Source organism: Heloderma suspectum, chromosome 2 (genome assembly GCF_057233095.1).
Source record: "Heloderma suspectum isolate Gila_16-S chromosome 2, 16-S_ref, whole genome shotgun sequence".
In the NCBI taxonomy this organism is placed as follows: Eukaryota; Metazoa; Chordata; class Lepidosauria; order Squamata; family Helodermatidae; genus Heloderma; species Heloderma suspectum.
This window is the reverse complement of record NC_139459.1, coordinates 372,539,040-372,563,666: the sequence shown is the minus strand read 5'-3', so window position 1 is coordinate 372,563,666 and position 24,627 is coordinate 372,539,040. Positions and strand designations below refer to the sequence as shown.

The 24,627-nt window shown below is 47.9% G+C and overlaps 2 protein-coding genes across 7 annotated transcripts; both read right to left on the bottom strand.

Annotated features, from left to right (window-relative positions):
* Nucleotides 1-45: 45 nt before the first annotated feature.
* Nucleotides 46-7,939, bottom strand: LOC146356126 (uncharacterized). Of its 3 annotated transcripts, none has more exons than XM_084831692.1 (4): nucleotides 7,889-7,939; nucleotides 4,135-4,968; nucleotides 3,522-3,651; nucleotides 46-908 (listed from the first exon to the last, which is right to left on the bottom strand). In XM_084831692.1, exons 2-4 carry the CDS (start codon nucleotides 4,894-4,896, stop codon nucleotides 232-234), a joined length of 1,569 nt encoding a protein of 522 aa, XP_084687818.1. In that variant the 5' UTR covers nucleotides 4,897-4,968; nucleotides 7,889-7,939; the 3' UTR covers nucleotides 46-231. The 3 variants fall into 3 exon arrangements, with proteins under 3 accessions (XP_084687818.1, XP_084687819.1, XP_084687817.1); XM_084831693.1 differs by having other exon boundaries at nucleotides 4,135-4,941; XM_084831691.1 differs by having other exon boundaries at nucleotides 48-908; nucleotides 3,522-3,672.
* A 5,379-nt stretch (nucleotides 7,940-13,318) lies between these two features.
* On the bottom strand, nucleotides 13,319-23,791 carry LOC146356125 (zinc finger protein 397-like). 4 transcript variants are annotated; one of them, XM_084831720.1, is made up of 5 exons: nucleotides 23,592-23,791; nucleotides 22,121-22,151; nucleotides 16,394-17,218; nucleotides 15,431-15,551; nucleotides 13,320-14,121 (listed from the first exon to the last, which is right to left on the bottom strand). In XM_084831720.1, the coding sequence occupies exons 3-5, from the start codon at nucleotides 17,126-17,128 to the stop codon at nucleotides 13,523-13,525; spliced, it is 1,455 nt and encodes a 484-aa protein (XP_084687846.1). In that variant the 5' UTR covers nucleotides 17,129-17,218; nucleotides 22,121-22,151; nucleotides 23,592-23,791; the 3' UTR covers nucleotides 13,320-13,522. The 4 variants fall into 4 exon arrangements, with proteins under 4 accessions (XP_084687842.1, XP_084687846.1, XP_084687844.1 ...); XM_084831716.1 differs by lacking the exons at nucleotides 22,121-22,151; nucleotides 23,592-23,791 and adding an exon at nucleotides 22,000-22,070 and having other exon boundaries at nucleotides 13,319-14,121; XM_084831718.1 differs by lacking the exon at nucleotides 23,592-23,791 and having other exon boundaries at nucleotides 22,121-22,676.
* Nucleotides 23,792-24,627: the final 836 nt, after the last annotated feature.

Sequence of the window (24,627 nt, the reverse complement as noted above, 5' to 3'; positions counted from 1 at the left end):
ATGTGTCTGTGTGTACATAGAATGGTTCTGAAAAAAGCAAAAATAGTCATGGGAGGAATGAAGAACATTCTTTATTGTCTTCGCAATGGAATGCTCCTGCATTCTACAGCGTCTGAAAACATGGAATTTCTGACGGAAGCTTATCCCAAGCGAGCAATTACTCGTCGGCAATACTGATCTCCCAGCACTGCCACCATCCCGCAAAGAAAGACAGTCCGAGCATCTGTACAGCTAACGTGTTGCCGTGTGAATCCTCTGGTGTCTATTAAGGCACGTGTTGCGAGAGAACCTTTTCCCACACACTGTGCACTCGTGCGGCTTTTCCCCTGTGTGGATTCTGCGGTGGGTGTTCAGGTTTGCTTTCTGGCTGAAACTCTTCCCACAGCGAATGCACTCGTAGGGACGCTCGCCGGTGTGGATTCTCTGGTGGGTGTTAAGGTAAGAGCTGCGAGAGAACCTTTTCCCACAGGTTGGACACTTGTGAGGCCTCTCGCTTTCGCACCTTTTACGGTGCCCAATGAGGTGGAATTTCTGGCCAAACCTCTTCCCACAGTCCGAGCACTTAAAGGGCTTTTCTCCCGAGTGGATGCTCTCGTGTTTAAGGAGGTTCGGGCTCTGGCTGAATCTTTTCCTAAATGCATTGCAGATGGTTTGTCTCTTACCAGTGTGGATTCTCCTCTGGAAGGCTTCCTCCTTCAGATCCTGGAAGGGTCCCCCAAACGGAATAGAAATATTGATCTCTTGCCCCGAGTCGATGTCTGGATGACTCCCTGGAGTATTTCCCGGCTCACAAAACTGGGGGATACACTCGGCTGCTCTCCAAATTGATGTCCTGTGCAGTGGCAATCGCTCCGATTGATCTGGAACATATTTCTCCCCTTCATTGAGGCTCATCCACCCTTTCCCTCCTGAAGGAGAGAGAACAAAATTCACCATTTTTGCTACAGAGGAAGATAATTATCAATAATAATAAAAGATGCTTGCCTCTGTCTGGCCATCCTTCTGTCAGTGTCATAGCACCAAGACTGTGAAACCTAGACACCTGACGCCTAGCGTGCATACTAAGAAGACCCTAGAGATGAATGCCTTGGGGTTATTTTGTTTCTAAAGCTCATTCATTGAATTCATTAATTTTAATTAATATAAATGTGTCCATGTGGTTGAAGCCTGTAGTAACATCCTCAGTCACTAGGTGGCAGACTTCCCAAACCACCCGGTAGCTTTCCAGTCGCTACAGTTTGAAGCCAGGGGAGATTAGCAGGCCGAGGGACAGAGGTCTCTACCTGCTGTGGGGCAGCCCACCCCCCTCAGGGAAATGGAGTGGGCAGACCCCTCCCTCAGGAGGCCATAGGGGTGCACCATGGCTGTGCCTAGGGGTGCCAGCTGGTATAGCTGCACTCAGACAGGGCAGGCACAATGCATCCAGCTCTGACAGCTGTATACGTTTGCATGAAGGCTTCACTGGATCCCAGAAAAGGCTCTTCCAGCCCATGTGAAGTCAAGTCCATTTGCTAGTAAATTTATAATTTACAGGACAGCCCAATGGGGGCAGCAGAAGAACAGAGGCTAGAGGAACTGTCAAAACCAAAGCCCGGCTGCACTCACACTGCATGGCACAAGGAACATGTGCGTGTGTGTGGGGGGGGGCCCTTTTTGTTTTCTTTTTTTCTTGCCAGGTTTTTATCCTTCAGACATTCCCTCTCATTGGTCCCAACATCGGTCTGTTGATCCTGTTGGAGACAGGAGCAGGCAAAGGAAACATCAGGACCTGCTCCAGTTGGGCTGCCCCCTCTGGGAGATGGGAGAAATAAGCAGGGCCATTCCACCAGCCCTGCTGACAGCCTACTTATTTTTTTCCTCTTCCCTTCCCTTCGCCTTTTCCTTGTATGTCATGTATTTTTAGACTGTAAGCTTGCAAGCAGGGACTGTCTTTTTCGCTGAGCAGGATAAAGATATTATAAATAAATAAACAAATAAAATAAGTATTTTACTTATTTTATTAATAAGTAATAAATTTACTTATTAATAAAATAAGTATTTTACTAATACTCTCCCACACTGGAGGCTTTCAAGACGAGGCTGGACAGCCATCTGTCAGGGATGCTCTGACTTGGATTCCTGCATTGAGCAGGGGGTTGGACTCGATGGCCTTGTAGGCCCCTTCCAACCCTACTATTTTGTGATTCTATGATTCTAAGTACGCAACTTCCAGAACTGGTCTACTCCCCACTCCACCATTCTTAGGGTGCGAGGGGGAACAGGAGGGTTTTGAATTCAAAGCTTCCCCAAATATGGCTTGTCCCTAGAACAGGCCTCTTTTTGCTTTTTCCACCATCGGAGTACCAATGGTGCAGTGGCAACCACAGGGGATGTTTCCACACCCACAACAGGGAGTTTTGTGAGGGCAGCCCACGGACCTCCTTCTCCGCAGGCAGAGAGAGAGATCCTCTCTTTCCTATGGCCCCTGGGACGCCTTTTCTGACACTGCAGGATTGCAGCCTGAATCAATAAATTTTAATATGTGACTGCGTTTTACAGACCAATTTACACAACGTTTACAAAGTTAACCAGAGGGCTGTGTATTATTTCAGATAATTTGCTGGAAATGAGGAAGGTAAAAGATTTAGGGCACAATCCTGTGCATGCTGACTGGAACATGCTGGGAGTTGCAGGACTCTCTTTTGGCTGGGGAATGCTGTGAGTTGTAGGACATTTTTCTGTCTAAACTTGCGTAAGATTGAGCCCTTAGTGAATTGTTTAATGCGAGTATATATTGCTATTGGTACTACATATTGTTAACCAACCTTCCAGTATGTCTTGTGCTTACTTAGATGTTGATGTTCTAAATGAATTGTAATTGAGTTAATGTTTTATTGTAATTTACTTATATTGTTGTTGTTGTTGTTGTTGTTATTTACATGTATAGCCGGCCTTTCCTCCAAGCAGCCCAAAGCAGCTTACATGGCCCTCCTCCTTTCCATTTTATCCTCACAGCAACCCTGCGAGGTAGGCTAGCTTGAGAGTCAGTTACTGGCCCAAAGTCACCCAGTGAGCATTATGAACAAAGTGGGCGGGGGGGCTAAAACCCAGTCTCCTCAGCACTTTTACCCCGACACCACACTGACTCACCCATAATTATGGGTGATTGTACTTATTTTGTGAACCGCTTTGAGCACAACGTCTTGTGGGAAGTGCAGTATACAAATACATTGACTGTGACTATGTCTTTTAAGAATGCTGCTGATTTCTTCATTGAGGGCCCTAACTGTAAAATTCTATTATTCATTTATTTCTGCCTTCTCCAACCTGTTGCATTCCAGATGTGTTGGACTCCAACTCCCATAATTCTCAGCCAGTACAGCCATTGCTCATACTAGCTGGGAATTAAGGAAGCTGCAATCCAACACATCTGGAGGCCGCCGGGTTGGGAAAGGCTGATTTATTTATTTACTGCATTTTATCCCACTTTTCAGACAATTGTCTCCCAAACTGGATTCAAATTCCACGATTTTCGTTTTTACCCATCAAGATGGCCTCTCCATTGCCAGCCTCCTGCTTGGTCTCCTTGTGCAGCGGCCTGTGGCCGGGGTCAGATGGAACCATTTCTGGCTGGCGGAAACTCAGAGCCACCTCCTCAAAGGGTGTCGTCACCTGGAAGAGCAGAGGAAGTTCCTGTCAGAGGAGCAGAAAAAGAGGGCTTGGGACTTGCTAAAGCAGGGGTCCCCAACCTTCCTGGGTTGGTGGGCACGTTTACAATTTTGAGAGAGTGTCACGAGCCCTCTCACAAAACGGCTGCCATGGTGGACACGGCCGGTTACAGAACACTCATTTCCCGCAAGCCGCACTGCTGAGACGAAAATAAAAGGTAACTTGCCCAAGAACCGAAGTACAAGGCAGAGGCGGGGGCTGAGCTCCCAAACACAAACCTATTCTTTCAAATCCAAATAAAGATGGCACTAGAGGGCAGCACTTTGCTTTGCTGTCTGCCAGCCTGCCAGTCAAATTTTATTTTTAGAAATCTTAAATACAAATCAGGAGGGGCAGGGGGCCCAGAACATGCCAGGAGAGGTGTCTGCAGCCCCATTGGAGACCCCAATACTAAAGCGTTCTTAGGGATCAAACCCTTTCTCTCACCTGCGTTTTCTGTCGCTCTGCCTCTCGCTGCAACCTCAGGAAGTCCTCGGCCAGGAACACCGCCTGGGAGCAAGTCTCTGGGCCTCGTTCCCTGACCCAGCTCTGGATCTCCGGTGGTAGGACAGTCAGGAACTGCTCCAGTATCAGCAGCTCCAGGATCTGCTCCTTCGAGAGCCTCTCGACCTTCAGCCACCGACGGCAAAGTTCCTGGAGCCGGCTGTAAGCCCCCCTGGGCCCCTCGGCCTCCTGGTAGCAGAAGTGCCTGAAGTGCTGGCGATTCTTCTCCCGGCTGACAGCATCTCCTCTCAAGATGGCTGCCTTCACTTTCCCATAATCCTTTCTGTCTCGGCCCTCCAGCCTGCGAAAGGCCTGTTCAGCGTCTCCGCTGAGGGCTGGCAGGAGTCGGGCCGCCCACTCTTCCTTGGGCCAGCAGCAGGCCTCGGCCACTTGCTCAAAGGAGGCCAGGAAGGCCTTTGTGTCATCCCACGGGGTGGGCTTCTCTGTCAACTGGGGGGCCCCCCAGCCGGCGTGAGGGGACTCCACTTCCTTCAGGAACTCCTGCCACTGGACTTCCCACCTCTGAAGCAGCCCCTCGCCTGCCTCCTCTTTAACCTGTTGCACCGGCATCTTTTGCAGGAATTCCCGGATGCAGCCCCTTTGGATGACGTGGGGGGCTTTTCTTGCCCCCTCCGATCCCTCCAACAGCTTGGGGCCCATTTGGCTTTGCTCCTCCATTTTCATCCCCAGCAGACCTCTCAGCATCAAAGGCACTCGAACAAAGTGAGGGAGCGAGTCACAGATTTGTGTCTGAAGACCAGAGTGAGGGATTCCTCCCTGGGTGAAAGATGTGTGAGAGAATTAGCCACAGTTCCGGCAACACTCTTACCCCTGGAATGTGCCGGGGCTAGGGATGAGCGAACCAGTCAGTATTTCAGCTTTCTCCTGAACTTGATCTTTTTAAAATCTCAGGTTCTTTCTCTCCTCAATACCAAGAGTTTCACGCATGTTGGTGAATTCTTTTCAGAACGGAACTGAAATGAAGTTCTCACCCATCTGCACCAGCTAAATTCAGTAGGTACAGATGTTCCCAGCATGGAGGCAAGGTTGGCGTCAGGGGCCGGCATGTTTGGGCACCTGCCGAGGGCCCACGCCCCAGCGGGGGCCCACTGACAAGAACTGCTTGGAGTTGCTCCGCTTCTTCACCGTTGCAGCCTCCTTTGCAACCTGCCTCTCGCTCTGGCCCAGACAACAGCAGTTGTGAGAAGGAGGAGTAACAGATGCCACGGCCTCCTTGCTCCGTGGCACTCTGCCCGTCAAACAAGCAAATGGTGGCCATGAGGAAGAAAAGGAGGAAGAGGACAGTGGTGGCAAGGAGGTAGACTCACGGAGGGAGGGCACTCACAGAGCGTATCTTGCCCACGGTCCCTCCAACGCCTGGACCTGGCTCTGGTTAGCAGGTTTCTCTCCCTGGATAGTCTTATAGTTTTCTCATTGTCACATTTGATGGTGTAACACTGGGTGTGACACTATGGCTTAGTTAACGGCAGTAAGAGCTTTAGGGCACAATCCTATGCATGCTGAGACAGAAAAAAAAGTCCTACAGCTCCCAGCAACCCTCCAGCCAGCCATGCTGACTGGAGCATGCTGGGAATTGTAGGCCTTTTTTTGGTCTAAGGACTGCACCCTTAAGTTACAACATGATGGTATCTGGGGTCTTTCTAGCACCGCCCCTTTTGCCTTTGGCCTCGCCCACCACTGGAATGCGGCCCCCGAGGACTTCCCCGAAACTGAATGTTGCCCTTGAACGGAAAGAGAGTCGACAGCCTAGATGCTGAACAAAGTAGGAAGGAGGGAAAGGGAGTCAGGAAGAGAGAGAAAAGCTGACTTAATGCTGAAGTCACCTAGTCTGCATTTAGTCAGAGTCTTAAAATGGAATGTCAAAGGCGATTGCAGGCTTGGCTGGATTAGGCCCGCTTGGGGCTGTGCCAGTTTCAGGTTACACCTCGTGTTGCTAGGACAAAGAAGCAAAGAAAGGCAGATCCTCCATTACTTAAAATATCACATCTGGCAATTGCCCAGATCCTGAAAGACTATCTGGATGACCTAGAATTTTCTCTTAACGTCAGTGGTTCATAGATATTGTTAAATAAGTAAATAAATAAAGCTGGAAAAAAGATTATTTTTCTACCAGCTGGAGATGGGGCTTTATTTTTTTGAGGCTCATGCTCCCTCCAGCCACTAGGCCATGCTACCCAAGTTGGCTCCTTTTTAAAAACAACGTCTAGAATTAGGGTGCAATCCTATGCATGTTAAGACAGGGAAAAGTCCTACAAGTCCCAGCATGCTGAGAGCTGTCGCACTTTTATCTGCCTAAACATGCATAGCGTTGCACCCTTAATGTCCAGCTTTGCTAATATTATTATGGGGCACACAAAGAAGTCACTATCTTTTCTCCTTCCTCCTAAATCTACTGCCCATTTCATTGGATGAGCCCAAATTCTAGTATTATGGAGACAGATGGGTGAAGTTTTCCGCTTTTCCTTTTACTGAAGTAGAAGAATCCTCCCTGGCTTGATTTTTGACCCATCACCCAGGTCTTAAAACAAGGAAGCCCAGCTCTCCAGAAAAAACATCAGCCAAGCCTACTCTTTTCCTTTTAAGAGAGCCTTGATCCACAGAAATCAGCTTTTCAGTCTGGACCATCATCATTCTTATCCCTTCCCTTCTCTAAGGAACAGTGCACAGTTCCTCTGCATTTTATCCTCACAACAACCCTGTGAGGTAGGCTAGGCTAGGCTGAGAGACAGTGACTGGCCCAAGGTGACTCAGTGGGAGAATTGGGGGGGGATTTGAACCCAGATCTCTAGAGTCATAGGAAGCTACCTATACTAAGTCAGACCCCTGGTCCATCCATTGTCTGCAGCGATGTTCCCCAACAGGGTGCCCTCCAGGGGTTGTATCCAGATTGACGCTGGACCAATTGTGCTGGCAGAAGTGGGCTTCCCCGCCCCCTCCTTCCCGTGGCAGCCTCTCCAGCCCCCTGGAAAGACTACCCAGGCGCTCAGGGGACCCTGCTGAATGGGGTGAGCTGTGGTGGGACAGGGAGGAGGGGTCTCCAAAAATCGGAGGCAGAAGGCAGATCCAGGATCCAACCCCAGATGCGTTGGAGCACAACTCTGGCTGGGGGATGCTGGGAGTCGTAGTCCACCCAGAAGGCACCAAGTTGGGGGAGGCAGGTCTCTACACTGAGTGGCAACGGCTCCGCAGAGTTTCAGATGGTGGCCTTTCCCAGCGCTGCCTGGAGATGCTGCGGCTCGAACCCAGGACCCGCATGTGCGGCACGTGCCCTACTACCGAGTTTCCGACCCTTCCCCTAAATCCCGGTCTGACACCACTACATGACACCATCAGCTGCCGGGTGCTGTTAAAGGGACGTCTGCAAGAGTTCAGATTTCGGCAACGCAAGTCCTGTGCTGGGGGAGGAGAGGAGAATCTGTCTCTTGTCTCCCTCCCCATGCCCACCTCTCTTTCTTTCTTTCTTTCCTTCCTTCCTTCCTTCCTTTCTTTCTTTCCACACACCAAAGAATCCGTCCCACTCGTTTTTTCCTGGTCCTGCATCTTTCCTCACTGTAGATGCAACATTTAATTTAAGCACAAACACACGCGCGTGCACGCACGCACACACATATATGTGTATATATCTATATCTATATAGATATAGATATATACACATGCACACACATGCATGACTCACCGAAGTCCCCCAAAATCACACTCCTTGGCAGCTTTACACAGCCTCCAAAAGAGGAAGGGACAGCACAGGAAGTGAGCTTGTGACTTTTTACATCCTGGCTCAGCTCTCTGTGGCTCGCACGCACGCACACACTCACTCTCACATGCACACACACACACACGGGCGCGCACACTTCCGCATTTCCACTCTAACCGGCTTAAAAGAGCCTCCCAGAACCTCTCTCGGTTTAACCCTTCTGATGCCCTCGCCGAGAGGCCCCGTGACGATGACGAAGCGTTGTGGTACCTGAAATGATCCAGGGGCTGGGGCAAGGCCCCCCCTGAGCGAAGGCTGCAACAGCCAGGATTGTTCAGCTTGGAGAAAAGACGAGTGAGGGGAGACAGGATGGAGGTGCACAAAATCACGCATGGTGTGGAGAATGTGCGTGGGGGGACATTTTTCTCCCTCTCAAAATCCTAGACCCTGGGGTCACCCCATGAAGCTTGAGTGGTGGGAGATTCATAGAATAGTGGGGTTGGAAGAGGCCCACAAGGCCATCAGCATAGTGAGAAGCAGAGACATCACCTTGCCGACAAAGGTCCACATAATCAAAGCTATGGTTTTCCCAGTAGCAACGTATGGCTGGGAGAGATGGACTATAAGGAAGGCCGAGCGCCGAAGAATCGATGCTTTCGAACTGTGGTGCTGGAGAAGACTCTTACGAGTCCCCTGGACTGCAAGGAGGTCAAATCAGTCCATCCTAAAGGAAATCAACCCTGAGTGCTCATTGGAAGGACAGATACTGAAGCTGAAGCTCAAATGTTTTGGCCACCTAATGCGAGGAGAAAACTCCCTGGAAAAGACCCTGATGCTGGGAAAGACTGAAGGCAAAAGGAGAAGGGGACGGGAGGGGATGAGATGGCTAGATAGCATCACCGATGCAATGAATATGGACTTGAGCATGCTCCGGGAGAGAGCGCAGGACAGGAAGGCCTGGCGTGCTATGGTCCATGGGGTCACGAAGAGTCGGGCACGACTGAACAACTGAACAACAAGACCATCGAGTCCAACCCCCTGCTCAGTGCAGGAATCCGAGCCAGAGCATCCCCGACAGATGGCTGTCCAACCTCGTCTTGAAGGCCTCCGGTGTGGGACAGCCCACCACCTCCCTGGGTAAATTCTAGGACAGTTCAAAGGAAGTTCACAGTCAGACTTCTGGAATTTGCTGCCACAAGCTGTAGTAATTTAAATCCCCCACTTTGGGTGGCTTTCAAAAGGGGTTAGACAAATTCCTGGGGGAGAAGGCTGTCAACGGCTACTGGTCCTGATGGCTATGTGCTACCTCCAGGATCAGAGGCAGGATGCCTGTGTGCACCCGTTGCTGGGGAACATGGGTGGGAGGGTGCAGCTGCACTCCTGTCCTGCTTGTGGGTTTCTCGTGGGCAGCTCGTCGGCCACTGTGTGAACAGAATGCTGGCCTAGATGGACCCTTGGTCTGCTCCAGCAGGGTTGTTCTGATGTTCTTATGGTAGGATACACACATCAAAGGTCTGGTAGTCGCCCCTTATCTCTTTCTTTTTTAAAAACTATGTTTTATTAAGCATTTGAGAGTAAAAAAAAAAGAAGCTTTCTTAAAAATCCTAATTAGTGTATGATTGTATATTAATATTTGTATTAATATTGGTATGTTCATTATAATTATAGATAGATTTGGATCCAGACTTAGTCATACTTAGACCAGACCTATTTAAACTAATGGGGCTTACTTTACTTAAGTACCATTGATTTCAGTGAGTGTGGGTCATAGAATAGTATAGTAGGGTTGGAAGGGGCCTACAAGGCCATCAAGTCCAACCCCATTGGGCCTGAGGGTGAGGAACCTCAGGCCCAATGGGCCAAATCTGGCCCTCCTGGAGTCCCCAAATAGCCACACACCCTCCCTTGGCCATGCCCCCTTTCCCCCAACCAGTGTTTTCCCCTTTCTGAAAGGCTGAAATGCCTCTCCCACAGCTTAGCGACTGGCGGTAAGAGCTTTAAGCTAAAATAGGCAGGTCTGTTTTGTATTTTGCCCCACCCCCTTTCCTTTAGCTCCACCCCTTTTCCTTTGGCCCCACCCACTACAGGAATGTGGCCCCCAAGAGCTTCTGCAAAATTGAATTCGGCTCTTCGGACTGGAAAAAGGTCCCCACATCTAGTCTACTGTAAGTATGGCTAAGCATGGATCCAACCCATCATTAATTCCTGAGGGGTGGCTGTGGTAGTCTGCTACAGCCAAACCAAAAAAGGGTCTTGTGGCACCTTAAAAGACGAACAAATTCATTCTGGCATCAGTGTTTGTGGACTATGACGTGGACAGACGCATCTGATGAAGTGGGCTATAGTCCACGAAAGCTTCTGGCAGAATAAATTTGTTCATCTTTAAGGTGCCACAGGACTCTTTGTTATATATAATTATGAAAGAACGGATGGCTTTCAAAGGGGATTAGACAAGTTCCTGGAGGAGAAGGCTAGCAATGGCTACCAGCCCTGATGGTTATATGCTCCCTCCAGTACCAGAGGCAGTGTGCCTATGTGCACCAGTTGCTGGGGAACGTGGGCGGGAGGGATATATAATGTTATATATTTATGGAAGTATTTCTGGTTTCATGATATATAATAAAACTACAAATGCTAATACAATATAAGCAAAAGAAGTGCAAGCTGCCACAAAATGTTTGCAGCGTGGTGTGCTGCTGTTCAGGATTCCAGCCACTCGCTTCCATTTGCCTCCCACCCGATGTTCCCACAAGGGTGAGTAAGCATTCCATAGCCATTGAGCACACACAGACCTCAGTGGGCTGTTTGGGGGGTTTCTACCCATAGGGTTGTTTTTTTCTAAAGATTTGTTTGTACTTCCGCACAACATGGGGTTCCCCCAAATATATCGATCCCCCCCTTGTTCTGGGGGAGGTGCTGTTTTGACGACATGAGCCACGGGTGGGGAAACTCAGGCACAGGAGCCAAATCCAGCCACGCCCATCCCCTGGCCACTCCCCCTTTCTCCTAACCACGGGTTGTTTGGTGTTTTTTCCGGCTTCTGTACAGGTTTTTCCTTGTTCAAAAAGCTTGAAATGTTCCTCCCGAGGCTCAGTTACTGCCAGTAAGAGCTTTAAGCTACAATAGGCTGGAGTGTTTTGGCTCCACCCCTTTTGGAACATAGGAAGCTGCCTTATACTGAATCAGCCCCTTGGTCCATGTAGCCCAGTATTGCCAACACTGACTGGCCGCAGCTCTTGAGGGTTTCAGGCAGGATTCTTTCCTTGCCCTATCTGGAGAAGCCATGGATCGAACCTGGGACCTTTTGCATGCAAAGCATGTGCTCTATCATACTGAGCTATGGCCTCTCCCCCAAACATTGGGTTTTGCCTTCAGCCCTGCCCCCCAAGGGAACACAGCCCCCAAAATCTTCTCCAAAATTCAATTTGTCCCTTTGGCTGAACAAGCCTTCCCACCCCTGACGTGAGCAACAGCACTTGGAAATAGAGGGAATAAGAAAATATGCCCAATCCTGTGCAGATGTCCCTCGGTAGATGAGCTTTGGAAGAAAGTTGCAGAAGTTATTCGTGTCGGGAGCTCTAAGCTTTCCTTGCAGGGGAGTCGCTCCTTCCCACTGATAGCATTGGTTACTCTTTTCTGCAGCTTTCGCCAGCAATACAAAATCCTTCCTTGAGATGCCGCAGCCAGAGCTGTACACGGAATTCCAAGGGCTCCTTCAAACCAGGCTTTTATCCTGCGATTGAGATTGCTCCTTCAGAGAAGTTTGCGGGCTCTTTACGTGACTTTGTGATCATTCAAGGCGTCTCCTGCACTAAATGCCCTTTGTTCCGTTTTTAAATAGATCGTAGATCATGAGCTATCAAATTACCCAGTTGTGTTCCGCTTCAGTTTCCTCCGTGAAAAGAGTAAAAGCGGCAAGAAGAAGAGCGAGATCAATGAAAGATAATGGAAGACTCAGATATGGGGAGAAGGAGCGGGGAAGGAAGCGCGTGTAAAGGGAGTCAGTTGTGATCCTGCATTTTAAACGGAAGCCAAAAGCCCCGTTTTAAATGCAGGATTTTAGGCTAGTATAGAAATGCTCCAAATGCAGTTGCACCATAGATTTATATATAAAAGCATTATATTATTGGTAGTTTTCAGATTAACTCAACGTTATGTCTATGTCATTGTCAAGACAGACATACAGACAGATATAATTTTAAAAATGTAAAACGCAGATTAGGTTTTAAGGTGGATCCTGGGTCTGAAGAGGTTGACACTACTGCCCCACAGAAAGTAATGAGGGCAGGGGCAAGCAACCAAAATTAGATGGGGGCTGGATGACCACTCACCCAGCCCTCTACAGGCAGAATGACATCAAAATTCAAGCTTCTGATGCCGTTTGGTCCCCAGCAGGCACACTGGAACGATGATTCTCTCGGCGCGTCCGCCAGGAACCGGCTTTGCTGTGTGCGAACCTTCTCCCATTGGTGAGAGGAACTGGGGCAGGTGAAGCCGCCGTGGTTGTGCCGTGGCTGGAGGAGTATCCCAAAGGAGAACGTGAGATCAGGAGAAACTGCAAATCTTACACACAAATAATAATATAAGTAAATTTGTAAAACACTATAAAACATTTATAAAGTGTGGCTTAAAATTGCACAACAAAAGGTGCAAGTAAAGAGTACTAATGCAATTTATAAAACACTATAGAACATTTATAAGAGATGGTAGAACACAGCTAAAATGATACAGCAAAAGGTGCAAATAAAAGTTTTTTGCTGTTTAATTTTTGCTGTTTTTTTACCATTTCTTATAATGTTTTATTGCATTTTATAGATTGCATTACTACTTTTTACTTGCACCTTTCATTGTGCAGCTTTAAGCCACATTTTATCAAGGTTTTCTAGTATTTTATAGTTATTATTGTTATTTGCATGTAAGATGTGAAGTTTGTCCTGATCTCTCATTCTCCTTGGGTTTTTATTGGTCAGGAAATTATCTTCTTTGTTTAATCGGGCTCCGTTCCAGACGCTTCACCTGTGCAGAAGCTTGGGGAAGGTGATCTGTGACTGGAGATCAGTGGTGACTCCTACAGGGGGTGGGGTCTGGAGGCCAAGCCCCGCCCCTGGAGGAATCAAGGAAGACACTGTAGGCCCCTGTGATAAGGCCTCCCAGGGCCTTACGATTGACACCTCTGTTCCACTCAGTGCAAAGTGGTGTACTTAAACCAGCCTTCTCCAACCCTGGTGCCCCTCTAGATGGATTGGACTACAACTCACATCATCCCCCAGCCATGGGGATGATGAGAATTATAGTCTGACCCATCTGGCGGAGTGCCAGATTAGGGAAGGATGATTTGGACTTTCAGAAAAAGTTTGACAAAAATCACACCCACAGACACGCAACTTCACAACCAATAAAATGTGGGATTTTTTTTAAACGGTGAAGTCAAGAGAGTGATGGAAACTGACTTTATTGCGGTAAGGAATATATAAGAAATCAGAACGTTGGCGCTTTTCAGTCCAAAACCACAGCATTTCCTCTGGAAGCTTCTCTCTGAATATTCAAGCCGTTTCTCTCTTGTTAAGCAACTGCCTTCTCGCGGCCAATAAGAACGGAGGGTTTTGCCACAGGCCAACATCATGTGTGGGTTCTCTGATGTCTGCTAAGGACAGTTGTGTTGGAGAATCTTTCCCCGCAAACAGAACACAGGTACGGTTTCTCGCCCATATGGATTTTATAGTGCCGGTTGAGGCTGCATTTATACGGGAAGCTTTTCCCACAATATAAGCATTCGTAGGGTCTCTCCCCGGTGTGGATTCTCTGATGAACAATTAAGTCAGATCTGTAACGAGAGCCTTGCCCACACACTAGGCATTTGTACGGTTTCCCTCTTACGTGCGATTGCTGATACTCAAATGGAACAAGATTCTGTTCACTGTTCTTATTAGTGTTGCTAATATTCAGCTTCTTAGCAGTCAGTGTCGTTTGTTGGGTTATAGCTGCCTGAATGTCCTGGTAAACTCTTCCATAAGGAACAGATTGATCCAGTCTCTCCCCAAGGTGGTTTGTCTTCTGGAATTTTTCCCTGTACTGATTCTCAGTGGTCCTTTCCTGCTCGGGACACTGATAAAAGACCTCTTCTGCTTTCCACATTGACGTCCTGCATGGTTCCACACTCTCTAAATAGTCTGGTGCATTATCCTCTCCCTCTTTGACAGTCAGCCAGCCTTTACCTACTGGAGAAATAAGAAAATCCCAAATCCAATCTAATCCCTGAACTAGAGAAAAAAATAGAACGTTCCATTAGGATTGTGATTAGAACGTTGGCTAATACTAAGGGATCTGAGTTCAAATCCCCACTCAGCCATGAAACTCTTTGGATTGGCATGGGCCAGTCACATCTCCCAAAGCAGCCTACCTCACAGGGTTGTTGTGAAATAAAAGGGAAGGTTGGGTGGGAACCATGGGTCGTGGTATGAGCTCCTTGGAAGAAAGACAGGATCTTCATTTCACAAATCGGAGGAAGGGAACCTGTGCCCCTCTACATGTTGTGGGACTCCAACTCCCATCACCCCCAGTCACAGTAGCCACTAGTTGGGGATTGTGGGAGTTGTAGTCCCAATGATATCTGGAGGGCCACAGGCTCTTAACCCCTGTTATAATAAACAAGCATCCTGCAGCAGTGAATTCCCCAAGTTCATTCTGCATACGCCACATTAGCTTTCAAGCTAGTACGTTAAGGCGGGGGTGTTGAACTGCAGGCCTGTGGGCCAAATCTAGCCCTCCTGGGGTCCCAATGCGTCTCTGTGGGGTTCACCAGATGGTCACACCCTCTACCTGTGGCCCCCATCCCCTTCCCCCACTGATCGTTCAGTGGTTTCCCACCTTTGCACAGTTTATTCTCATTCTAAAAGGTTGATAATGCCTCTCCTAAGCTTGATCACTGGCAGTAAGACCTCTAAGCTAAAACATACAGGTATTTTCCATATTTCTAGCCCCGTCCCTTCTGCCTTTGGCCACACCCACCACTGGAATGCAGCCCCCTAGAGCCTCCCTGAAACTGAATTTGGCCCTCTGACCGAAAGAGGTTCTGCACCCCTGTTGGAAGACCGTAAGAAGAGTCATGTATCCTCTGGTATGACCCTTAAGCCTATTTGACTGGTGAGCATGTTTCATCATCTGCTCATGGCCTATTTCCTCCCCCTCCCCATTTGGGCAATCAGAAACATGTTCATCTTCATCCCTTGGGGATGATTCTTCCCAAACTGGATGCTTCCCAGCTCCTGTCGGCTTTCCCCCAGGATTCAGTTTAAAAGCTGCTCTGCCACTTTTTTACATTTAGCACCAGTGATCTGGTTCCATTTTGGTTCAAGTGGAGCCTGTTGCTCTTGTACCGTCCCGGCTTGTCCCAAAATGTTCCCTGGTGCCTAACCAATCTGAACCCCTTCCCCCTACACCAAGAAAATGCTCCAAAAGGCTATGTAAATGCTGGGTGTCGTGAAGTTGGCACGAGACCCTCTGAAAATTCAAGAATCGCCAACTTACCCAGTGGCCGGCTGTCCCCGTCCCCTTTCTGCTTGGGCTGTCTACGCATCTCCTCCACATCAGACAGAGCCTGTCCTGTCTCAAAGACATTCACAGTCATGTCCTCACATGGGGCCAGTGCCTGAAAAACAAAGGAGGTCTCTCTCAGGGCTGGAAGACTGAGCTGAGATGGCGAGCGACAGATCTTAAGGAGCCTTGCAAATAAGCCCACAAAAGTGATCAGCCTGTGGGGGAAATAGTTACTAGCTCACTAAGAGGCTACTGCCCCCCTTTTCCATGCTGGCCGCAGAGGAAGATAAGCTCCCTCCTCTGCAGGCAACAAGGAAATGGAGACTGGGGAAAATATAGTCTTCTATCAAGCAGACTGGTGGGAGACAGACAAAGCAATCCGTCTCTCCTCTGCCCTCCCGGTTACTCGTCTACATGGAATTTCTGGGCGCCTGGGGTGACTGTTAAGTACAAGTCTGGATGTAAAGGACCATCTTCTCCCATATGAGCTTCCCCCGTTATTAAGGTCATCGTCAAGGGCTCCCCACACCTTCTGAAACGAGGTGGGTGATGGTTGGAGAGAGGCCCTTTTAGGTTGTGACGCCCCACATGGAGAGTGCCACTCAGTGCCAAATTTGAAACCTTCCCAGTGTCAGAAAAGGGCTTCCCTCCTCTGGCAGCTAGCCTCAATCCTATGCTGGGCATGGAAAAGCAATGAAGCACTCCACGACTCTTCTGCTCGTCCACACAGTCACCTGCATGCAATTCCTTGTCACCTAGGGCAACCAGGCTAGTGCTTAAATACAAGGCTGCTTTAAAAACTCATTCAATTTATAATTTCGTCGGCAAGAGGCAGATGCCCAAACTGGAGAGCCAAGTCTCGTTTTCCTACACTGAGGTGGGGCAAAGATCTCAGTCTGTGCTCCATCACAATCCCTGGTATACACACACAACAGCAGGATGAAACGGCCTCACCTGGTGTTCCTGTCTCGGGGGCTCTTCTTGTTTCAGCAGAAAATCCTCGGCCAGAGCCACCGCCTGGAAGCACGTCTCAGGCCCGCAGTCCCTGACCCAGCTCTGAATCTCCAGCGGCAGGACGGCCAGAAACTGCTCCAGGATCAGCAGCTCCAAGATCTGCTCCTTGGAGTGCCTCTCAACCTTCAGCCACCCCTGGCAAAACTCCTGGAGTTGGTTGTAAGCCCCTCTCGGGCCCTCGGCCTCCTGGTAGCAGAAACGCCGGAAGTGTTGACGGTTCTTCTCCCTGCGGGTGGCATCCCCTCGCAAGATGGCTGCCTTCACTTTCCCATAATCCTCTTTGTCTCTGGCCTCCAGGCTGCGAAAGGCCTGCTCAGCATCTCCACTGATGGCAGGCAGGAGTCGGGCCGCCCATTCTTCCTTGGGCCACCGGCAGCCCTCGGCCACTTGCTCAAAGGAGGCCAGGAAGGCCTTGGCATCGTCCCACGGGGTGGGCTCCTCTGGCAACGGTGGGACCGCCCAACCTGAGTGAGGAACCTCTACCGTCTTCAGCAGCTCCTGCCACTGGACTTCCCAGCGTTGAAGCTGGCCCTTTCCATGTTCCTGTTTCACCTCTTCTCCTGGTCTCCTCTGAAGAAATTCCCCAGCACTCCCAGCCTGAATGACGTGGAAGGGTTTCCCTGGTCCCTGCAATCTTCGGCCTGTTGTGGAGTCTGCAACCTCTTCCATTCCCATCCCCCAAACAATCTCACAGAAACAGCCTCTTTTACGCAGAAAGCTCTAAAGCAAAAGGAGGTGTTCCAGGCAGAAACAATTGTCTTTTCCCTGGGTCAGAGAGGTGGGGGAGGGAATGAGAGAGAAGAGAGAACAATTCACAACTGACAACGCCCCTGGCAGGGCTGACAGCTGTGTCACCTGGAGATAAATTTTTAACGCCAGAGGCGACCAAGCAAAAACACAAACAGACAGACAAATAGTCCCATGGCACTTTTAAATAGGGCCTAAGTATTGGGTGGGAAAAACATACTGCGGCATTCCTGCCTTCTCCTAGTGATAATTCCCCTTCTCTAAGGCCTTTCTCACCCTCAGCAGGAACCACCTTCTCTCACACCGGGTTTTGCTGCCACCAGGACCGTTAAGGCTGAGGTCCAACCCTTTACTCAGTCCTCTATCTGCGAGGACACACAGACTTTACTTATAACCTTGTACTGTTCCCTTTATACCTTCCCCGTATGTGGCCCAGAGCAGAAGGTGTAGGATTTGGTTAAACAAATATACTTTATTAACTGCAGCAAATAAGTTGTTGAATAATAAACATGTAACTCTTAACGCGTTATCAATATATGTTCTCTCATAAACCGTGCTCTAGATCACACTCTCAATCACTTCACAAATACACACAGATCTCTCTCTCTCTCTCTCTCTGTTCTCAGTCTTAAAATGCTAACCCTATCTCTATCTAATCATATCCCTGTCTCTGTCCCATCTGACTCCCACAGCATAGTGCACAACTTATATAGCACACTTCACACACACCCTCAGCCATTTATCTCACACATGCAAATCCACCATTCTCCCTGTCACTCATCCCATTCTCACCTTAAGAGACACTCAGCATAAACATAGATTTAACAGGAATATATAACCATAACCATAACCATAGACATAATTATATACAGACGTGTAATGTCATGCATACCCTTTACAGCGCCCAGAGATCCAGCAGCAACCCTATTACCATGAGGCTAGAATTTAGTCCCAGAATTCCTTATGTGTAGGAAGAAAGGAGGGGCAACCCCCATTGGCCATGTAATAAGCTCTGTAATAATCTGGGCCACTGGTCCCAGGGACAGAGGGAACCAGTGCTGCCGGTTGCTTTTACAGGTCCCAAATATATGTGAATAATTGTCTCGTTCACACACATACCCCCCCAACACACACACACACACACACACACACAGACCACACTGCTGTATCTATCTAATCAATATACAAATCAAGCAACCAGAAAGGTAAGGTGGTTAAACAAAGGGAATTCTAAAAAATGTTTTCCAAATGTTCTTGGACTCCAGCTCCCATCAGCCTCAGCCAGCATGGCTAATGGGAGTTGTAGTCCAAAGCATCTGGTGGGCACCAGGCGGTAACATCTCAGATAATCTACCATCCTCTCTATTAAAAAGGAATGCTTTCGATCCAACTTTGGACAATATTATTTGTGAACTGGAACAGAGATTCAAAGCCATGATGTTTGTTTGCATTGTGTCTAAATATGTACTTCACGATTATCCTGTAGATCTTTCTGAGAATTTTCCTGTGAAATGTTAGATCTGTGGGGTATGGGGGAGAAATCTTCAAGTCTATTTTTGGAAAAATGTATGAACCGCCCCCACATATCATATTAAATATTTACAAAGAACAACTGCTGCCCTTTTATGTATTTCAATGCCTCTGACAACGCTGTTTACATTTCTCTCCTGCTGCATCAGCCAATTTGAGGTTGACACATTATGCATGTGATTAATTCCAGAATAAATAAATGTGTTAGTCCTTAAGATGCCACAAAACTCTTGAACGTTTAGTGAAGTGTGCATATCCCTCGGGGGGGGGGGTTGTTTGCACTCTGGCAGAAGCTGGAAGAAATTTCAGCACGCTCACATCATCAAAAATTGGTAGGCATTCTGCAATGTGGCAACAACGGTTAAACAGCTGAGCTATTTCGTCTGTGAACTTGCAAAAGAAATTGCCTTTGTGGGGATAATTCATAATTTTGCAATGAAAAAGTCCAGGGCAAAATGCTTTAAAGTGAATTGGTCTTATTTATTTATAAAATGTTTTGCAGCCACATTAATCTAGTAGATTTAAAAAAAAAAAAAACATGGACAGGATAACACCTTTATTAGGACTGTTCCCAAAGTTACAAAAAAGCCAGCAAGAGTTGCAGGGTTGTTCTTCAGGCTGGATGTTAAGTTCAACAAAAATAGCAAAAGGCAAGGAGGAGGGCTTGTGTTTCAGAGTGGGTGCTATGGTGCAGTTTCAGAAATCTAGAAATTGCAAATGTGGCTGGAATGAGGAGGGAGCAGTGAAGTGGCCAAGTTTGCTGATGACACCAGATTTTTCAGGGTGGCCAAAACAAAAAGGGATTGTGAGAAGCTCCAAAAGGATCTCTCCAAACTGGGAGAATTGTCATCTAAATGGCAAATGTGGTTCAGTGTAGGCAAGTCTAAAGTGATGCACGCTGGGGCTAAAAATCCCAACTTCAAGTATAACCTGATGGGATCTGAGCTAGTGGTGAGACCAAGAAAGAGAACTTGGGGTTGTGGTGGACAGCTTCAAAATGTCAACCCAGTGTGCAGCTGCTGTAAAAAAGGCAAACTCCACGTTAGGTATAATTAGGATAGGAATTGAGAATAAAACTGCCAATGTCATACTGCCCTTATACAAATCTATGGTGTGACCACACTTAGAATACTGTGTACAGTTCTGATCACCACACCTAAAAAAAGATATTGTAGAGCTGGAAAAAGGGCAACTAAAATGATCAAGGGGCTGGAGCATCTCCCCTATGAGGGAAAGGTAGAATAGCTGGGATTGTTTAGCTTGGAAAAAAGGAGGGTAAAGGGAGACGTAATAGAGGTGTACAAAATTATGCGTGGTGTGGAGAATGTGGATAGGGAGACATTTTTCTCCCTCTCTCATACCAGAACCCAATGGGATCATCCTATGAAGCTGATTGGTGGGAGATTCAGGACAGATTTCTATGCACAGTGTAAAGGACTTCTTTACACAGTGCATAGTTAAACTATGGAACTCATTTCCACCAGATGTAGTGATCAGCACCACTTTAGATGGCTTTAAAAGAGGACTGGACAAATTCCTGGAGGAGAAGGCTATCAGTGGCCATATGCTACCTGCACTACCAGAGGCAGTGAGCCTATGTGCACCAGTTGCTGGGGAACATGGGTGGGAGGGTGCTGTCACGCTCATGCTCTGCTTGTGGGTTCCTGGCTGACAGCTGGTTGGCCACTGTGTGAACAGAATGCTGGACTAGATGGATCCTTAGTCTAATCCAGCAGGGCTGTTCTTAGGTTCTTAAATTTCAGAATTAAAATAGAAGCATTTCTTGCATGACTTATGAGACTATGCATATTGCAGGGGCAGGCCAAATTCAATTCTGAATTTAAAAACCCAAAGGCGAAATTCAGTGTTGTAGAAGCTCTCAGGGTCCATATTCCAGGGGTGGGTGGGGCTGAAAGCAAAGAGGGTGAAGCCAAAAGCCAAAAGGGGTGGGGCCAAAAATACAAAAGATAACCACATATTTTCGCTTAAAGCACTCACAGCCAGTAACTGGGGATGGCTGCCAGGGGGAACTCTGACCCTTTTTAGGCTTGCCAGATTTCCCCAGAGCCCCTGGTTCGGCTTGCATTTTCCCCAAAATCTGGGAACTGTTCTCGAGGATTTGTTTTTCCTTAAATTGACATTGACGCAAATTGCAGCAAACAGTCTTGTACCACTATAAAGAGCAACACAAGTTTTATTTATATAAATATATATATATATATATATATATAAATAAAACTTGTGTTGCTCTTTATAGTGGTACAAGACTGTGTGTATGTGTGTGTGTGTGTGTGTGTATATATATATATATATATATATATGAAAGTACAAATATTCATACACTTTCCAGAAAGGTCACCGTATTAGTCTGTTGCAGCAAAAGCAACAAAGAGACCTGTAGCACTATCAAGACCAACAAATGCACTCTTTCCAGTGACAGGTAAAACACCTTTTTATTTTCTCAGACATTTTAGTGGTTTTAAGGTGCAATCCTATGCATGTTTAGACAGGAAAAAGTCATATGACTCCCAGCATGCCCCAGGCTTTTTCCTGTCTAAACATGCATAAGATTGCTCCCTTAGTCGTTTGGCCCTTTTGTTTTAAATCTCTTATTGTATTTTAAATCCCTGCGTTACTGCTAGGTTGTATTGCAGTTTGTACTTCTATATTGTAGTTTTAAGCGTTTATGTTTTATATATTGTATTTTACGATGCGTTTTGTGGTTTTAATTGTTGTGAACCGCCCAGAGAGCTTCGGCTGTTGGGCAATATAGAAATAAATACATACATACATACATACGTTTTGAAAGTACAAATATTCATACACTTTCCAGGAAGGTCGCCATGTTAGTCTGTTGCAGCAAAAGCAACAAAGAGACTTGTGGCACCTTAAAGACAAACAGATTTATTCTGGCATGAGCTTTCGTGGGCCGCCACGGCCTGCTTCATTCATTGCAGTGGTTCCTCTCACTGCCATTCAACCTCCTGCTGCTTCTCCTCGCCCCCCCCGCCCCACATGGCCTTGCACAAGCATCTGGGCTCCCCCACTTCCCTGCCCACCTCAGCACACCCCACTCTTCTCCTTCCTCCTCTCCTCCAGAGGAGGCAGCATCCCTGTTTGCAGCCCCCACCCCACCCCGCAAGCAACAAGAACACCCCACACAACAACCCGGAGAATCTCCTGTGGCACCTTCAAGGCTTAATGATGCTTCCAGTCCCAGTTTCCACATCAGATTCTCTTGCAGAGAAACAGAAAATCAGACAGCCTACCCTCCAAGACCATTTCTTTGATTTTCTCCTTCTTTCTTTCTTTTCTTTCTTTCTTTCTTTCTCTGTGTGTCAAATTCCCCTCTAGGAAACACAGCTCTGTTAGCTTAACCCTTACACTTACCCAGGTCGAAGAAGATCTCTACCAAATGCACCTGCTTAGAATGAACAGAGGATGGTTGACTGTTTAAAAAAAACAGAGGCCAAAAGAAGCACTTTCAGCTCAGTCCCGGCGGCTCTGTGCTGCCCAACAACACGCACACAAATTGCACCACGTGGGATTTGGGCGTAACTGTCTTTGAACGTGCAGGTCCCATTACGCCTGATCTTAATTCTCTCTTGAATTCATCTAGGGCTGCCATGAATTGTACAGACGCTTCCTTTGGAACAGGCCCCACTGAACACAGCGGGCCTTCCTTCCAAATGAGCACGCACCGTGTAATCCTTGTAAAAGCCATCCTGGTGCGAATGTCCGGGGCTGGTGTCAATAGGAGGCGTGTTTGGGCACCCGCCGAGGGCCCAGGCCCCAGCAGGGGCCCGCTGGAAACAGCCCTCTTGTGCTGCTCCGCCTCGCCACCATGGCAACCTGCTTGCTCACCTGCCTCTGGCTCTGGCCCAGACAATGGGGGTGGTGAGGAAGAGGAGACGCCACGGCCCCCTTGCTCCCTGGCTCTCTGCCTGGCAAGCAAGCAAGCAAACAGGAGCCAGGAGCAGAAAGGGGAGGCGCAAGAGCAATTGGTAACAATGGTGGTGAGACGGTAGACCCATGCACCCCCCAAAACCTGGAGCTGGCGCTGCAGGGGGCTAGCGGTCCACCTTCTGGTGATATGTGCCGCCATTTGATTATGTATTGTATTGGATGAAAAATACATTTCCTTCTGTCAGTCCTGAACGTACTCCCAAACAATGTCATAGGATAGCCCCGAGTTCTAGTATTTTGTGCACGAAAAACAATCTATTTCCCTTTTTCCGTTATAAACCATCAGATTTACTCCCTTTAATTCCCCCCGCCCAAAGCCTAAACAGCTTTCCTTGACTTATACGTTTGCCTTGGGAATTTTGTTTGCAATACCTCCTATACCCATTTCCCATTTTTGACCTCTCTCTTTTCTTCTTTCTTTCTCCTTTTCCTTCCTTCCTCTTTCTCTCAATGGCTTTTTTTAAAATAAAAATAAAATTTATATCCTGCCTTTTTTCCTCTTGCAAGAAACTCAATGTGGTGTACATCCTCTCCATTTTATCCTCACAACAACCCTGTGAGGTAGGCTGGGCTGAGAGTCAGTGACTGGCCCAAAGTCACCCAGTGAGCTTCATGGCTGAGTGGGGTCTAGAACCCGGATCTCCCAAGTTCCAGTCCAGCATTGTAACCACTACACCACACTGATTAATTCTCCTTCCTTCCCCTTGCTCTCTTCAGCCTGCCCACCACTTTAATGCTGCCCCTAAGAGCTAAGGGGTTGGACTCGATGGCCTTGTAGGCCCCTTCCAACGCTACTATTCTATGATTCTCTGAAAATGAATTCAGCCCTTGCACTGCAAGAGGATCTGCATTCCTGGTTTAGGTCTACTTGAAGTATGGCTAATCTGGAACCAACCCAATGATTTGGACCTCCATTTTGATCCATTTCAATAGCTCAACAGTCCTTTGCTGAGCCCTGAGAGGACTCGGCCCCTTAAAACCGAGATGGCTAATCCGAGGGAGCAATTCTGAGGCAAAATGTCTTCATTCCTGCCACATGGCACGATTGGGGAATTGAGGGGCCCTTCCCACACCTGAAGTGTGAGGAACTGCAGCATTTAGAGCGGTCTCTCCAAGATATTTAACTGTGCAGCTTAGCCCTGGTTTCCTGCTAGGAGGGCAACTTCCCTTTAGTACAGCTAACCACAGGAAGGAGCATGGAGTAATGCTTAATGCTCTAAATCCTAAACCATGGAAAAAAAGTTAAGCAAAAGGAGAAGTCAAGAAGTCAAGATTTCCTCAAAGAATCATGGTTAGCAGCACAATGTTTTCAAGAAAGAGGATACCCTACCCAGGTGGTAAAATTGGCTATGAACAGAGCGAATGCCTGTAAATGAGACGTTTTCTTGTTGTTCAGTCGTTCAGTCGTGTCCGACTCTTCGTGACCCCATCGACCATAGCACGCCAGGCCTTCCTGTCCTGCGCTCTCTCCCGGAGTGTGCTCAAGTTCATATTCATTGCATCCGTGATGCTATCTAGCCATCTCATCCTCTGCCGTCCCCTTCTCCTTTTGCCTTCAGTCTTTCCCAGCATCAGGGTCTTTTCCAGAGAGTTTTCTCTTCGCATTAGGTGGCCAAAATATTTGAGCTTCAGCTTCAGTATGTGTCCAATGACACATTGCAGTCAGGGTTGATTTCCTTTAGGATGGACTGATTTGACCTCCTTGCAGTCCAGGGGACTCGTAAGAGTCTTCTCCAGCACCACAGTTCGAAAGCAACAATTCTTCGGCGCTCAGCCTTCCTTATAGTCCAGCTCTCACAGCCATACGTTGCTACTGGGAAAACCATAGCTTTGATTAGACGGACCTTTGTCGGCAAGGTGATGTCTCTGCTTCTTCCTATGCTGTCTAGGTTTGCCATAGCTTTCCTCCCAAGGAGCAAGCGTCTTTTAAT

Coding starts and splice junctions, on each gene's coding strand:
- LOC146356126 (XM_084831691.1), bottom strand. CDS start 4,896: ATGCTGAGAGGTCTGCTGGGGATGAAAATGGAGGAGCAAAGCCAAATG. Junction 3,673..4,134: donor CAGAGCGACAGAAAACGCAG/GTGAGAGAAAGG, acceptor CTCCTCTGACAG/GAACTTCCTCTGCTCTTCCA. Junction 909..3,521: donor TGGAGAGGCCATCTTGATGG/GTAAAAACGAAA, acceptor TCTCTCCTTCAG/GAGGGAAAGGGTGGATGAGC.
- LOC146356125 (XM_084831720.1), bottom strand. CDS start 17,128: ATGGGAATGGAAGAGGTTGCAGACTCCACAACAGGCCGAAGATTGCAG. Junction 15,552..16,393: donor CCCCGAGACAGGAACACCAG/GTGAGGCCGTTT, acceptor TTTGTTTTTCAG/GCACTGGCCCCATGTGAGGA. Junction 14,122..15,430: donor CGGGGACAGCCGGCCACTGG/GTAAGTTGGCGA, acceptor TTATTTCTCCAG/TAGGTAAAGGCTGGCTGACT.